General features: G+C 42.3%; 1 protein-coding gene across 2 annotated transcripts in view; it reads right to left on the bottom strand.

The window, feature by feature from the left end:
* The window catches only part of FREM1 (FRAS1 related extracellular matrix 1), a 375,258-nt gene that overhangs the window by 18,665 nt on the left and 339,142 nt on the right, over positions 1–17,451 (bottom strand). For both annotated transcript variants that reach the window (XM_073572160.1, XM_073572161.1), the window contains exons 33-35: positions 15,809–15,982; positions 14,398–14,526; positions 11,653–11,759 (exon numbers count right to left, since the gene is read on the bottom strand). In XM_073572160.1, the coding sequence (XP_073428261.1) occupies positions 11,653–11,759; positions 14,398–14,526; positions 15,809–15,982 (410 nt within the window). The remainder of the gene's footprint in view (positions 1–11,652; positions 11,760–14,397; positions 14,527–15,808; positions 15,983–17,451) is intronic.

Raw genomic sequence — 17,451 nt, 5'->3', positions numbered from 1 at the left:
GGCCAGCACCTCGGCGGTGTGTCTGTCGCCCAAACACATCATCTGCAACACAGCCTGCTGACGCTTTCCACTAGCTGCTCAATAGGGGGACACCTCATGTGCAACAGTGGCAGCTGCAGATGGAGTGCTCGTACGACTGCGCTCTGTGGACGAGCTTTCGCTTCTGGAGGAGGAGGAGGAGGAGGGTCGAACGCCTACAGCCAACTGTTTCCTATACTGTGGGCTAGGCAGCACTGTCCCACCACCGCTGTCCCCTGTGGACCCTGCATCCACCACATTAACCCAGTGCGCAGTGATGGACACGTAACAGCCCTGGCCATGCCGACTGGACCATGCATCAGTTGTGAGGTGCACCTTTCCGCTCACTGACTGCTTGAGTGCATGGACAATGCGGTCTTTCACATGATGGTGGAGGGCTGGGATGGCTTTGCGAGAGAAGAAGTGGCGACTGGGTAGGTCATAGCGTGGTACTGCATAGGCCATGAGTTCGCGGAAAGCTGCGCTTTCCACCAACCGATAGGGCATCATCTCAAACGAGATTAGTTTGGCAATGTGGGCGTTCAAACCCAGTGTACGCGGATGAGAGACTGAGTACTTTCTTGACCTACTCATAGTGTCTGGGAGGGTGAGCTGGACTTGAGAGCTGCATATGGTGGAAGTAGCGGTGGACAGGGCGGACTGAGAGAAGGTTGATGATGGTGATGGAGTTGGTGTTCTTTCTGATGGCCTAGATTCAGTATTTCGTTGATATAACAGTGGGATTCCCTGACTGCTGTGGCCTTGCAACGACATCTCAACATTTGCTGCTGTGCTAACCGGTGGGCTTACAGTGGGGGAAACAATGTAGACTACCTTCTTTGTGATCAGTTGCACATGTGGCACTTGAGGTTTGGTGTTGTGTCCACGCTTGCAAGTGCATGGTGGTTAAATGTCTAAGCATGCAACTGGTATTCAAATTTTTCAGATTTTTCCCTCGGCTAAAGGTCTTTGCGCACTTCTTACAGATAACCTTGGCCTGATCATGAGGATTTTGTTCAAAAAAGTGCCACACTGCACTCTTCCTACTTTGGCAGACATTTTGCGGCCTAGCACGCTGTGATCTTTTGACCCTCTGGACAAGCTGTCCAGCAACTCTTTTGATTTTTGGAACCTGTCTTTGGAGTGCTCCGGGCCTGCCAGATAACAGCTGTTGCGATGTCGATGTCTGCTGTGGATGCTCCTCATCTGAGCTATTGGAAGCAGCACCCTCTTCCCCCAATGGATGCTAATCTGGGTCAACAACTGGGTCATCCATCACCTCCTCTTCAATGTCATGTGCACCTTCCTCTGTGTCACCGTGTATGGTGGTATAGTGTGCGGGAAGGGGCACCTGAGTCTCATCAGGGTCAGAATCTGGCTCTGTACACTGCGAGGACAATGTAGTGCTCTGAGTGAATGTACCAGCAGAATCATCTATCAGCGGCTGTGCATCAGTGCACTCCATGTCAGATTCATCTTGGCCTGGGTAATTCACCATTTCACTTGATAATCCAAGCATGGTATGTGAAAACAGCTCCATGGAGTAATCAGTAGTATGGCCTGCGTCATCCTTCAATCTTGGTTGGGGTGAAGGACACAAGGAAAGGTGTGGTTCATGAACATGAGCCTCCAATGACGACTCAGTGCTTTTACTTTTTACAACTTCAGAAGAGGAGGCGATAGAGCTGGAAGCTGAGTCAGCAATGTAAGACAAAACTTTTTCCTGATGCTCTGGCTTTAAAAGCGGTTTGCCAACTACTAGAAAACGAAGCCTTCGAAGCCTTATGGAGCCAGACGATGATGCAGGCTCAACACCTCCTGCATTCGGTCCTATTTTGCTCTTGCCACTACCATCAGATCCACCACCAACACCATCATTACCAGCTGCCAACCCCCGCCCAATTCCATGGCCTCTTCCACCAGCCTTCCTCATTTTTTGTAGAAATGTAGACAAAATCCAACAAACTATATAGCAATGTAAAACAAGGTACAAGGTGTCTATAGGACAGGGGAGATTTTGAATTTCTGCACACACTTGTGGACACTGGACACATGGATTGTGTGAGGCCCACTGAATATCACAGCGCTATGTCACAGGCTCGATGGCACAGGTGTGAAAAAAGTGACTACAGGATAAGGGAGATTTTGAATTTCTGCACACACTAGTGGACACTGGACACTTTTGGATTGTGTGAGGCCCACTGAATATCAGAGCGCTATGTCACAGGCTCGATGGCACAGGTGTGAAAAAAGTGACTACAGGATAAGGGAGATTTTGAATTTCTGCACACACTAGTGGACACTGGACACTTTTGGATTGTGTGAGGCCCACTGAATATCAGAGCGCTATGTCACAGGCAGAAATTGGCTAGTGTATCACAAACTACAAGGTATATGTAGAATTGGGCAGAATAGGAATCTCCCTAGAGTGTAGGTCTGTAAGAACGGAACAAGTCCTCCACTTATCCTTCCAGAGTGACACACAGATAGCTTCACTGTGGCCGTGATAACAGCCGTTACACGGTACTGAGAGGAGCGTGCACGTACACGGCTGTCCGGTGTACGTAAAATTGTCAAGCTCCGTGTTTTTTAAGTATACGGACTGACACACGCTGTCTCTCTATAGTTTTGAATGTGATCAAACAGCAAATATATTTAACTGTTTGAAAGCTAGACAAAACTAGTAGGTGCAGGTCTGTAAGAACGGAACATGTCATCGACTTATTCTCACAGAGTGACACACAGATAGCTTCACTGTGGCTGTGATAACAGCCGTTACACGGTACTGTGTGAGGAGCGTACACCGCTGTATGGTGTGAAAAAATGCACGCTCAGTACCTCAGCAGGACAAAAAAAAAAATTGGGATTGCTTTTAAAAAAGCAGTTTGCAGAGCAGTGGGTAAACAGCAATGCAGCTGTCAGGAAGCCTTAGAAGGCAGCCTAACAACCAACACCGCTGATCCACCACAATATAGCCTCCCCTTGCACTGCACACACAGTGACTGGTGTGTTGTACAGGCAAAATCGCTAGCAGCAGAAGCAGTTTTTTTTTCTTCTTCCCTGCCTAACGCTCTCCCTATAGAATCAGCAGCAGCAACCTCTCCCTATGCTAAGATCGGCAGAAGTAAGATGGCAGTCGGCGTGCACGCCCTTTTATAACCCCTGTGACGCCCACCAAAGCAAGCCAATCACTTGCATGCCCTTCTGAAAGATGGTGGTGACCCCTGCCTATGTCATCACGTTGCCCACAGTGTCCGTGGATCCTGATTGGCTGAAAAAGAGCGCAAAACAAACTTTTTAAACGCGACTTTGGCGCGTAAGTCGCCGACCTCGTGGCCGACCTTATCCTAGGGTCGGGTTTCGTTTCATGTAACCCGACTTTGCCAAAAGTCGGTGACTTTTGAAATTTTTCGACCCGTTTCGCTCAACTCTAGTGGTTAGCCATGAAAGAGTATATTGCTGAGAGCCTTCGTAAGGGGCATATACGGCCTTCCATTTCTCCTGTGGCTGCCGGCTTCTTTTTTGTTAAGAAAAATGATGGTGGCAGCCCCTGTCTCGACTTTCGGGAACTTAACAAGATCACTGTGAGGAATACATATCCCCTTCCTCTAATTCCAGATTTGTGTAATCAACTCTCTGGGGCTAAATGGTTCTCCAAACTCTACTTGTGGGGGGCTTACAATCTGATAAGGGAACGAGAGGGGAATGAATGGAAAACGGCCTTCCTCACATCAGAGGGGCTCTTTGAAAATTTGGTGATGCCATTTGGTCTCACTAATGCCACAGCTATTTTCCAAAATTTTATTAATGTGGTCTTTGAGGACCTCATAGGCCGCTTTGTGGTTATTTATTTGGATGACATTCTGATACATTCTGCTGACAGTCACTTTCTTTTGCTTCATATAAAAACGGTGCTCCAGAGACTCAGAGAGAATCAATTGTTTGTCATACTTGAAAAGTGTTCATTCTTTGTACAGGAGTTATCGTTCCTTGGGCTTATAGTATCATCAGAGGGTTTCGTATGGATCCCAAGAAGGTGCAAGCTATAGTCAAATGGGTCCAACCCCGAGACCTTAGGGGACGCCAGCGCTTCTTGGGATACGCTATTACCGCAAACTCATCAAAGGGTTTTTGCAGATAGTTTTACCTCTCACAGACCTTACTTGTGCCTGTGCTTTGTGCCTGTGTTAGAGCTTGCCTGTGTGGTTCTGACCCGGTTCTGTCCCCGTTGTGATTATTGCCTGCTGCTTCTCTACTGTTAATCTGCTTTTCCAGTTTTCTGACTCCTGCTGCGTCCTTGATCATTCTTTGGCCTGATCCTTGTGTACTGCGTTAGCCCTATTTCTGTTATTGACCTTGGCTCGTCTGGGTTACGTATTATACTGGTGCCCCGTAATTTCCCGGGTGTCCAGTGGTACCCCTTTCCCCCCTCATTTGCCCCGGAATCTCTGCAGCGTCGCTCAGCGTACATACAGTTGTGGCCAAAAGTATTGACACCCCTGCAATTTTGTCAGATAATACGCCGTTTCTTCCTGAAAATGATTGCAAACACAAATTCTTTGGTATTATTATCTTCATTTAATTTGTCTTAAATGAAAAAAAACACAAAAAGAATTGTCCTAAAGCCAAATTGGATATAATTCCACACCAAACATAAAAAAGAGGGTGGACAAAAGTATTGGCACTGTTCAAAAAATCATGTGATGCTTCTCTAATTTGTGTAATTAACAGCACCTGTAACTTACCTGTGGCACCTAACAAGTGTTGGCAATAACTAAATCACACTTCACTTGCAGCCAGTTGACATGGATTAAAGTTGACTCAACCTCTGTCCTGTGTCCTTGTGTGTACCACATTGGGCATGGAGAAAAGAAAGAAGACCAAAGAACTGTCTGCGGACTTGAGAAACCAAATTGTGAGGAAGCATGAGCAATCTCAAGGCTACAAGTCCATCTCCAAAGACCTGAATGTTCCTGTGTCTACCGTGCGCAGTGTCATCAAGAAGTTTAAAGCCCATGGCACTGTGGCTAACATCCCTAGATGTGGACGGAAAATAAAAATTGACAAGAGATTTCAACGCAAGATTGTGCGGATGTTGGATAAAGAACCTCGACTAACATCCAAACAAGTTCAAGCTGCCCTGCAGTCCGAGGATACAGCAGTGTCAACCCGTACTATCCGTCGGCGTCTGAATGAAAAGGGACTGTATGGTAGGAGACCCAGGAAGACCCCACTTCTTACCCCGAGACATAAAAAAGCCAGGCTGGAGTTTGCCAAAACTTACCTGAAAAAGCCTAAAACGTTTTGGAAGAATGTACTTTTGTCTCATCTGACGAGAGAAGAGCTTTTTGGGCAAAGGCATCAACATGGAGTTTACAGGAGAAAAAAAGAGGCATTCAAAGAAAAAAAACACGGTCCCTACAGTCAAATATGGCGGAGGTTCCCTGATGTTTTGGGGTTGCTTTGCTGCCTCTGTCACTGGACTGCTTGACCGTGTGCATGGCATTATGAAGTCTGAAGACTACCAACAAATTTTGCAGCATAATGTAGAGCCCAGTGTGAGAAAGCTGGGTCTCCCTCAGAGGTCATGGGTCGACCAGCAGGACAGTGACCCAAAACACACTTCAAAAAGCACTAGAAAATGGTTTGAGAGAAAGCACTGGAGACTTCTAAGGTGGCCAGCAATGAGTCCAGACCTGAATCCAATAGAACACCTGTAGAGAGATCTAAAAATGGCAGTTTGGAGAAGGCACCCTTCTAATATCAGGGACCTGGAGGAGTTTGCCAAAGAAGAATGGTCTAAAATTCCAGCAGAGCATTGTAAGAAACTCATTGATGGTTACCGGAAGCGGTTGGTTGCAGTTATTTTGGCTGAAGGTTGTGCAACCAAGTATTATGCCGAGGGTGGCAATACTTTTGTCTGGCCAATTTTTTGAGTTTTGTGTGAAATGATCAATGTTTTACTTTTTGCTTCATTCTCTTTTGTGTTTTTTCATTTAAGACAAATTAAATGAAGATAATAATACCAAAGAATTTGTGTTTGCAATCATTTTCAGGAAGAAACTGAGTATTATGTGACAAAATTGCAGGGGTGTCAATACTTTTGGCCACAACTGTAGGAGAAATTGCTCAACAAATTTTGGGATCCATTTTCTCCTTGCACCCTTGTGAAAATAAAAAAAATTGGGGCTAAAAGAACATTTTTGTGGAAAAAAATGTGATTTTTTTATTTTCATGTCTCAATGTTATAAATTTCTGTGTAGCACCTATTAGTTCAAGGTGATCACCACACATCTACATGAATTCCTTGGGTGGTGAAATTTCCAAATAGGGTCACTTGGGGAGTTTCCACTGTATAAGCATATCATGGGCTCTCCAAATGTGACATGATGCCTACTGATCATTCAATCAAAGTCTGCGTTTCGTGTACCCAAGCAATGCTTTTCCTGAGTTTTACAATTGGGGTATCAACATGCTCAGGAGAAATTGAAAAACTATTTTTGGAGTCCATTTTCTCCTGTTACCCTTGTGAAAATAAAAAATCTAGGGTTAAAACATTTTTGTGGAAATAATTGGATTTTCAAAGGTCAACATTATAAATTTCTGTGAAGCACCAAGGGGTTCAGGTTGCTCACCACACATTTAAATAAATTCCTTGGGGGGGGTCTATTTTCCAAAATGTGGGGGTTTCCACATTTAGGCACATTAGGGGCTATTTTATCAAAGTCTGCGTTCCAATCGTCACGCTTTCATTTCTGAGGCCTGCTATGTGCCAAAATAGTAGTTTTCCCCCACATATGGGGTATCAGCATACTCAAAAGAAATTGCACAACAAATATTGAGGTCCATTTTTTCCTGTTATCCTTGTGAAAATAAAAAATCTAGGGTTAAAATAAGTGTTGTAGAAAATTCCTCAGACAACCATTAATAACCTCATGGACAGCATATCAAGGCATGTATGTGCTGGTATCTCGACTTTGAATAAGTTGAGGTCGGAATTTGGGAAATATTGTTTCCATTTTTCATCACATGTCTATCGATCTTATGATTTCCATAACTCCATGACTTTTCCTTCTTGATATTTAAATTTCAATGTGGAGGAGTGTTTGTACTGCAATGCTCAAGTATTACACTAGAAACTAAATATTACAACCTCCTATTAAGCCCAGTTACAGTGGCAGCAACAGGGTCTTGAGCCTTTTTGCTTAACAGAAAACTAATAGTATAAATTAACTGATTTAAAATCCACAGGATTAATTTGTGATGGGAATATCACTGCAGATGTCACCCTTTTTCACTGCAAAGGATAAAATAGATAGAAACATACTGGATTTCTGCAATATAATCTCTGGAGGCTATTTGCTGGAAGCATACCATAAATATATTGTGCACTAAATGAAGGAAAACTAATGTACTACTTAAAGGGGTTGTTCGGTCTAAAACCCCAAGTCTGCAGCCACTCTATGTGACTGCAGAATTGTAAATACTCCCATTGCGTGCACTGTGCTCTGTGAGGATTCTCCAGTGTCAGTGCCAGGAATGGTGGTCATGTGACCACAATTATGCAATATGCATACTCCCGGTCTAGATGAGCACTGCCCCGCTCAATGCAAGTGTATTGCACAAAGCCCGAAACAGTCTAGTCAGATTGTGGCTGGGAGTATGCATATCGCATACTTCTGGTTACATGACCATCCTTCCTTGTGTCGACACCGGAGAATCCTCACAGCGAGCAGTGCACATGATGTGAGGATCCACAATTCTGCAGTCACATAGAATTACTGCAGACGTGTGATTTTAGACCAGAAAACCCCTTTAACCCCTTCATGACTAAGCCTATTTTGACCTTAATGACCTGGCCATTTTTTGCAATTCTGACCAGTGTCCCTTTATGAGGTAATAACTCAGGAACGCTTCAACGGATCCTAGCGATTCTGAGATGTTTTTTTGTGACATATTGGGCTTCATGTTAGTTGTAAATTTAGGTCGATAATTTTTGCGTTTATTTGTGAAAAAATTAGAAATTTGGTGAAAATTTAGAAAATTTTGCAATTTTCAAATTTTGAATTTTTATTCTGTTAAACCAGGGAGTTATGTGACACAAAATAGTTACTAAATAACATTTCCCACATGTCTACTTTACATCAGCACAATTTTGGAAACAAAATATTTTTTTGTTAGGAAGTTATAAGGGTTAAAATTTGACCAGCGATTTCTCATTTTTACAACAAAATTTACAAAACCATTTTTTTTTAGGGACCACCTCACATTTGAAGTCACTTTGAGGAGACCATATGGCAGAAAATACCCAAAGTGACACCATTCTAAAAACTGCACCCCTCAAGCTACTCAAAACTACATTCAAGAAGATTATTAACCCTTCAGGTGTTTCACAGGAACTAAAGCAACGTGGAAAGAAAAAATGGACATTTTAATTTTTCCAACAAAAATTTTCTTTTAGCATCAATTTTTTCATTTTGACATGGGCAACAGGATAAAATGGATCCTAAAATTTGTTGGGCAATTTCTCCTGAGTACACCGATACCTCATATGTGGTCATAAACCACTGTTTAGGTGCACAGCAGAGCTCAGAAGGGAAGGAGCGCCATTTGACTTTTTGAATGGAAAATATGCTGGAATATTTAGCGGTTGCCATGTCGTGTTTGGAGAGTCCCTGTGTGCATAAACATTGGAGCTCCCCAACAAGTGACCCCATTTTGGAAACTAGACCCCCCAAGGAACTTATCTAGGTGCATAATGATCACTTTGAACCCCCAAGTGCTTCACAAATTGATCTGTAAAAAAAAAAGTACTTTTTTTTCACAAAAATTTTCTTTTAGCCTCAGTTTTTTCATTTTCTCATGGGCAACAGGATAAAATGGATCCTAAAATTTGTTGAGAAATTTCTCCTGAGTACACCGATACCTCATATGTGGTCATAAACCACTGTTTGGGCGTACAGCAGGGTCCGGAAGGGAAGAATTACCATTTGACTTTTTGAATGGAAAATTAGCTCCAATCGTTATCGGACACCATGTCACGTTTGGAGAGCCCCTGTGCACCTAAACATTGGAGCTCCCCCATAAGTGACCCCATTTTGGAAACTAGACCCCTTATGGAACTTATCTAGATGTGTAGTGAGCACTTTGAACCCCCAAGTGCTTCACAAAAGTTTATAACACAGAGCAGTGAAAATAAAAAATAATTTTTTTTCCTCAAAAATGATTTTTTAGCACGCTATTTTTAATTTTCACAAGGCTAACAGGAGAAATTGGACCACAAGAGTTGTTGTCCAGTTTGTCCTGAGTACGCTGGTACCCCATATGTGGGGGGAACCACTGTTTGGGCGCACAGCAGGGCTCAGAAGGGAAGGAGTGCCATTTTACTTTTTGAAATGCAAATTACTTCTAATCGTTGGCGGACACCATGTCGTGTTTGGAGAGCCCCTGTGTACCTAAATTTTCAAGTTCCCCCACAAATGACCCCATTTTGGAAACTAGACCCCTTATGGAACTTATCTAGATGTGTAGTGACCACTTTGAACACCCAAGTGCTTCACAAAAGTTTATAATGCAGAGCCGTGAAAATAAAAAATATTCTTTTTTCCTCAAAAAATTATTTTTTAGTGCACAATTTTTTATTTTCACAAGGGTACCAGGATAAATTGGACCCCAAAAGTTGTCCAGTTTGTCCTGAGTACGCGGGTACCCCATATATGGGGGGATCCATTGTTTGGGCACACGTAAGGGCTTGGAATGGAAGTAGTGACATTTTGAAATGCAGACTTTGATGGAATGGTCTGCGGTCGTCGTTACGTTTGCAGAGCCCCTGATGTGCCTAAACAATAGAAACCCCCCTCAAGTGACCCCATTTTGGAAACTAGACCCCCCCAAGGAACTTATCTAGATACCTGGTGAGCACTTTGAACCCCCAAGTGCTTCACAGAAGTTTATAACGCAGAGACGTGAAAATAAAAAAAATAAAAAATTTCCACAAAAATATTTTAGCCCCCAATTTTTTATTTTCCAAAGGGTACCAGGAGAAATTAGACCCCCAAAGTTGTTGTGCAACTTTTCCTGAGTAATCTGATACCCCATATGTTGGGGTAAACCACTGTTTGGGCACTCGTCAGGGCTTGGAAGGGAGGGAGCACCGTTTGACTTTTTGAACGCAAAATTGTCTGGAATCAATGGTTGCATGATGTCGTGTTTGGAGACCCCCGTGATGTGCCTAAACAATGGAAACCCCTCAATTCTAACCCCAACACACCTCTAACCACAGCCCTAACCCCAACACATCCCTATCCCTAATCCCAACCCTAACCATAACCCTAACCCCAACACACCCCTAACCCTAATCCCAACCCTAACCATAACCCTAACCACAAGTCTAACCCTAATTCCAACCCTAACCCTAATTCCAACCCTATCCCTAATTCCACCCTAACCCTAATTCCAACCCTAACCCTAACCCTATTTCCAACCCTAACCCAATTTCCAACCCTAACCCTAACCCTATTTCCAATCCTATCCCTATCCCTCTTTCCAACCCTATCCCTCTTTCCAACCCTAACCCTTGTTCCAACCCTAACCCTCTTTCCAACCCTAACCCTAATGGAAAAATAAAAATAATTTCTTTATTTTATTAGTTGTTCCTGCCTATGGGGGTGATAATCGGGGGGTTTATTTACTTTTCATTCTATTTTGATCACTGTGAGAGTTTATTACAGTGATCAAAATGAATGAAAGGAAATTGCAACCGGCGGGCGCACTGCCCATGCGCCCGCCATTTTCCAATATGGCGGCGCCCATGATCTGGGACCGCGGGACACCGGGAGCCATAGCGGCACTCGGTGAGTACCGTGGGGTGGGAGGGGGGGCGATCGGAAGGCGGGGGAGCGGAGGGAAGGCGGGGGGGCATATGATGACAGCAGCGGCACATCGCCGCTGTCATTCAGTGGCGGGGGGCAGATCGCCCCTGTTAACTGGTGGGGGGGTCGGATCGGTGTCACCAGCCATGTCCGATGCTAAAGCAGTGTCGGACATGGCTGGATTATAATATTTCATCAATTTTCATTGATGAAATATTACTATCGCTCTGATTGGCTGTTTCACTTTTAACAGCCAATCAGAGCGATCGTAGCCATGTGGGGGCAAAGCCACGCCCCCCTTGGTGAAGTACAAAGCCCCCTGTATCTGCGGGTCGGGTGACCTTTTAGTGATCTAGGTCACCCGACCCGTAGGGGGGGCTTTGAAGTCATGACACAGGGTATGCATCATTGATCGGAATGGCACCGACTTTCATGACGCATACGCTGTGTCACTGGTCGTGAAGGGGTTAAACCGACAATTTTTTGTTGTATCATCAGTTATCCCATGTGCTGATACTGTCCTATAAACACCTATAAAAAATAGTGTTTATTAATTTTACCTCCCACATTTAATGCAAACAAATGTAATTAATCAGTAGGTGTAATATATTAAAAATGATTACCGTAATTTTCATCTCAACAATATTTAAAATAAGAAATAGTGAAACTATAGCCCCCTTTATGATCACAGAACTGGTATAGTTGAGCATTTTTCTGCACAGGATATATGCATTATATGTGAATCAGAAAATAGTCATCTTACTGTTCCCGACATAACCGAGCTGCCGTGATCCATGTGGCCTTCTGCTCAGTGATATGTTTGTAGCAGCTGCTGTCATGTGGAGTCCAGCCAAATGGACATTTTGTTGCCTGAAATATATACAATTTATAATTAATAGAAAAATGGCTTTTTTCCAGGATATGAGCTCAACTACTTGCCTGAGAACAGATAAATAACAGAGAAACCACAAAATGGAAACGGCTTTAATGTGACATATTGTGTTTAGCTGGGGATGCTACTCCAGGAAAATACCTTAAATTACTAGAAATCGTGCACCATAAGTGAAGAAAATAGAAAGACAACAAACGCTGAAAGTGACAACATGATAAAATGTTTCAGAATTATCATTTCTTTCTTTCAGTTTGGAAATTAAACTCATTCTAAGGCTACTTTCACACTTGCGTTTTTTTGCTGTGCGTTTTTTGCGCACACAAACGCTTGAAAAAATGCATCATGCGTTTGTGTGCGTTTTTTTGCGGGTTTTGGTGCATTTTTTTTAAAAACGCATGCTTTTTTGCGCATACGTGCACATTACAATAGCTAAAACAAAACATGATTGTATAAAGATGGCATATAGTTGCCATATAACAAGTAATATAACATTTTGGCAAATTATAGATTAGGATGGCTGTATTGATTATTTTGTTATCAGCAGAATTAAACAAATGTGAACCTGTGCTAGTATCATGGGTATGTCAGAAGCTTCAGACAGTCGCACTGCATCTAGCTACAGAAGGTCTCTGCGTTTGGCTTTGCAGACACCTTCTTAACCCTTCTGACTCTTTGACCCAGTGGCAACCTTTCTCCAACTCTAATTGACACATCTGGACCTATATGTGTATAGACTCCCTGCCTTCTGCTGGAAGTTGCCAGTTATATTTCCATTTCCCCCTGTTGAGACTTGGAGCTATAGCAGTTGGATATCTTCCTCTTTGGTGTTGCTGGAGGACGTCTGTGTTTCATCTCTGAGTCTACTCAAGATAAGTGTTCCCTTGTTCGTCTATCTCAGCTGTTTTTAGTGGTAGTGGGGATCGACTACTACACACCACATAATTACCTAAGTAGGGCTAATCGCCAGGGTCAGGCAGGGATTAGGTTCCTGCTTGGCGATAGGTGCAGAACCTATATAGGGATGTTTAGGGCAGATAGGGTGACTTTAGATTTGTCTACGGGTCTCTACTCCCCCGTTTCCTAGTGTTGGGCTCCCTTCCCTCATCCTTTCGTGTTGCACTTAGCTTTTCCTACACTGTGCGTGACAACTAGCTACTGAAAAAGTGCAATAGAACTCTGGCGCATTGAGTATGTGAACTTTAAATTGGGGCACTCTTTTCTACGCATAAAAAGTTAGATGTTTGTCATTTTATGTTAAGTTGTCCAGGAAAAATGTAGGTTGGCAACTTTATATTCCCCTGTATTCTTATGTCTTGTTATATGTCTCACTCTTCAATCAGAGAAACATATTGGGATATGCTGCCAACATACATGTCCAACAGAGGCTAACTCATGTATACTGCCCTCTGTTATAACATGCACACAAGATTTTGCTAAAAATTTGATTTGTACTGGAAGTGGAAATTAAACATAAACCAGACTAAATAAAAAAAATCATGAATAAGAATTCAATCAAAATGCTTTCTAAGCATTTACTTGTACTATACGTATATTTTTGTTTTTCTTCCCATGTAGTTGAGCTATGCCTACTTAGATTTCTTACTATTCAGGTAACATCTCTGCTCCCAAGCGTCCAAACAAACCCTACACAATAAAACATCATTGCTTTCTAAAAGGAGTCTGTGAAGACAAAATGATTGTTCAAACCAAGCACAGCACCTTTCAGGTAGCATAGTGTTCAGTGTAATTGTTGGGTCCAGTAACAGCATCGGCACTGCTGGCACTTCTATTTAGCGCATAGCGCTCAATGAGAGCTATGAAACCAGTGATAAACTGCTTCAGTCTTCTCTTGCGACAACTGGGAACCCAATGTGCTAGACTGTAGGAGTGTTAATGCTCTCATGTCAAAATACATTGAAATTGAGCATTGTTAAGGGGTTAATAGAATACAGGGGGTCTAAGACTCCTAAATGAAGGGTATCTCTAGTTAACTTTCATGTGAATGGCTGGCATGTAATTCTACAGTTCCCTTTTGATAATATCAGCTGGTCATTGGGGTTATTTAAGGCAAGTTCTTTCTATATTTGTGAAGCAACTCCTTTAATCCATAGCAAACATTATTGTGGACATTTTTTTTTAATAACTGATAAAGCAAATTACTTTTCTCCTTTGAAAAAGTAGCCGAGAACAATACCAATAATATTCTTTCACAGGGTGGACTGGCATCTCCAACAGAAATGTGCAGTATTGAAGAATAATGAATCCACTACAAGCCCTCCCACACCGGTATACAACTGAAGGGGTGCATATCTATACATGACCCTTATTGTATTCAGCATCCAACAAACCCTATGTATGCACAATTTCCACAAAAGCATCTACCAATAGACTCTTTCTTTCTGTGTAGTATGATAGGTACAGCTAGAAGCCAATATTGTAATCCTATAAAGTTGTCCTCTCAAAGTCCCATTTTACAGCGCACGGAAACTCTTTGCCAAAGACTTAGACGATACTACTTTACGCAGATATCTGTACCAATTACTGATGTATTAGTACATAGTCATTATGTCTAGCAGGCAACCTGAAAAGGGAAGTGACAAAGGAAGAGGATAGTACCTTGGCCGTAGCTACCCAGGGACTCCATGATGAACCATCGCATTGGAAAAGCTTTTGGCTTTTTTGATCAAAGTGCAGGAGTCCTTTTAAACCTGGAGCACATTCCTTAGGAAACTGCATTGTTTTCTTCTAAAAAAAATAAAATAGCAAAAATAAAACTCAATGTATTTACTTAGAGACTGGAATAAAATAGGTTAAATCTGCGCTCCCACCGAATGATGATGGAAACAAAGTCAGAAATCCAGGAGTGCAGTTTATTGGTCAACACGTTTTGAAGTATCAGAGTTGTTCATCAGTAGAATCCACAGTGTCCTGTTGAAGAATTTTGCCCCTAGGAAACGTGTTTATCAATTCATCTTGGATTTCTGACTTCGTTTCCATCATCATTCGACGTCAGCGCAGATTTAACCCATTTTATTCCAGTCTCTGATTTTTTCCAATCCGTGGGTCTTTTTAGTGGTTTTGATAACACAACGCCACCAGGTGAGCACCATTGCCCACATACTGCCCATTTTATCCGGATAAGACACCATTGCGCTTATTGTTCTTCCTGCTTTTACAATAATGTATTTTATTACTATTCCTTCATTTCACGCTAATTACACTGTCCTACCTATGAATTATTTATAAAACATTATTCTATATCTTTCTACAATCCCCAGGGAAAGGATTTATGAGTTTTCAAATTATTCTATAAACTTTTGATGACTTTAAAAGTGGTGCAACATTAATATTTTCTTATTTTTTTGGAAGCAAATGCAAATATAAAAAATGTCCAGTTCTCATATCTATTCTCCCAAGTTTTATTGTTGGCAAATATCTCATATAATGTAATGGTATACGGTTCTACATTGGAGGTCGCAGCAGCATACCCACACCATTTTCATGCGGATCTTGCTGCCCATTTTTCTGTGGACTTCAGCAGCAGCTTTAAAAATAAAAACTAATTTCCTAAGTTCTAGCTGGGTTTCCATACTGGTCTCAGTGCATCCAGCCCCCTGAAGTGACCTCATGTAACCGCTACCGTCTCCGACTAGTTGTATCGGTAACATGGCAAGAACATCTCCACTGGAAACTGGGCCTTAACTGGCATGAAAACCCTGCAAGAACCTCATCTGTAGAGCTGAGTATCATGGGTGTTTTCTTTTCTTTACTTGCTTCACTTTTACAGACTGTCCCGGTACTGCTCGACAATTGACAGCCCTGGCTGTGTGCATGCAGCTACTGTAAAATAGTGCAAACTTTACATCCAAACATCTACACAGAAAATCTGCAGTAATTCTGATACATGTGATCAGTCTTATGAACTACAGCTCTTTACACACATCCCAGAAGCACTGAATAGTTCTGACAACAACGACCAAGTTTTGTTTTGTATTTTATATTATTTATATTTTCACTACACACATACTTGATTTGCAGCAGGAAAATCAGTGGTCACCAGAGCTCTATCGGCCTGTAGATGCTCGATCCTTTGAGACGCTGCTCCAATCCTTTTCTGACCATGATTTCTCACTGATAACCTGGCCACCTTACTGGAGTTGATTTTTTCTTCTTCCAGTCTGAGAGACACTATTCCATGATACTGCATTTAAAAAAAATACAACACATTTATGCATCTATACAAACGAGTGACATCCAAGATGTTTCCCAGTTTAGTTCTCACTGAAGTCTATTAGTATATAACAAACATGACAACCACTGCCTTAGCTATAATGGTGGTCCGATCGATATTGACTACTTCTTTAATTGTGAAAATATAAGCGACCCCTTCCTGACTTGAGCAATGTTTGTTTTTGTGCTTTAGTTTTTTCCTCCCGTTTCCAAGAACCATAAATTTTTTTCTGTTGATTCTGCTGTTTAAAGGCTTTCTTTTGCAGGACAAGTTGTAGTTTTTAAAGGCAGCCAGTCATGTCCCCAAATGCTAATGACCTGCAGACATGGGATTAATCTGCAGGTTAATAGGATTTTATATCTGTGTAGCTGCCGCACAGAAAGCCCAGTTACAGAGCGAAAATGAACTTTATTCCTCCTTGCAGCCTCTAGCTTTCAGTCACAGAGGTGTGGGCGGCACAGCTTCATTCTCTGCTCAGTACACAGTGAGTGTTGGCTGTAAGCATGCCCTGGCACATTAAATGACAGCTTGTGTTGCATGCACACCACCCAGTATATCAGGGCGATACAAAGGAAACATGAGTTATTTTTGGAAATCTTACTCAGGGTGACCATTAATTATAATTCTTCACAATATAGGGGAGGTAACGGCTTACAGGCTCACAGCAAAGACACAGTTCTGAGCTGGAGTTGATGACAGGGGTTTTAGTCAAGCTTCTTTTCATCACACAGAATGACTTCTCTTCATGTAATGCTTCATCAATATATATGAAACTCTCTTCACAGATAACTTCTCTTCACACACTCACACACACACTCCGTGCTTCCCTGAGCCCCCCACAGCAGCGCAATGTGCAGCGCTGCTGTGGGGGTCTCTTTCCCTACAGGTCCCCGGATCCAAGATGGCGACAGGGACCTTCGGGGGCCTGTAGAGAGCTGGCTTCCTCAGTGCCTGCAAAGCGCAGGCATGGGGAAGCCTTCTGCACTGCCTGTGACAGATTGCTGATCTGTCACAGTGATCTGTGATGTGACAGATCAGCGATCTGTCACAGGAGAATGATGTCCCCCCTGGGACAGCCTAATAAAGTTTAAAAAAAAAAAAGTGTAAAAATAATTTTAAAAAATTGCTAAATAAATTAGAAAAAAAAAATATTCCCAAATAAATTAATTTTTTGGAAATAAAAAAACAAAACAAAACAATAAAAGTACACATATTTGGTATCACCGCGTCCGTAACGACCTGCCCTGTAAAACTGTCCCATTAGTTAACCCCTTTAGCGAACCCCTTAAAAATAAAAAGCGAAGCAAAAAATAATGATTTATTATCATACCGCCGAACAAAAAGTGCAATAATGTGCGATCAAAAAGACGCATATAAATATCCATGGTACCGCTGAAAACGTCATCTTGTCACGCAAAAAACGAGCTACCACACAGCAT

The sequence above is a fragment of the Dendrobates tinctorius genome, unplaced genomic scaffold (assembly GCF_039654945.1).
Source record: "Dendrobates tinctorius isolate UK_male_01 unplaced genomic scaffold, ASM3965494v1 ptg000031l, whole genome shotgun sequence".
In the NCBI taxonomy this organism is placed as follows: Eukaryota; Metazoa; Chordata; class Amphibia; order Anura; family Dendrobatidae; genus Dendrobates; species Dendrobates tinctorius.
The sequence above is the reverse complement of the archived record's forward strand: the minus strand, read 5'-3'. Positions and strand labels throughout refer to the sequence as shown.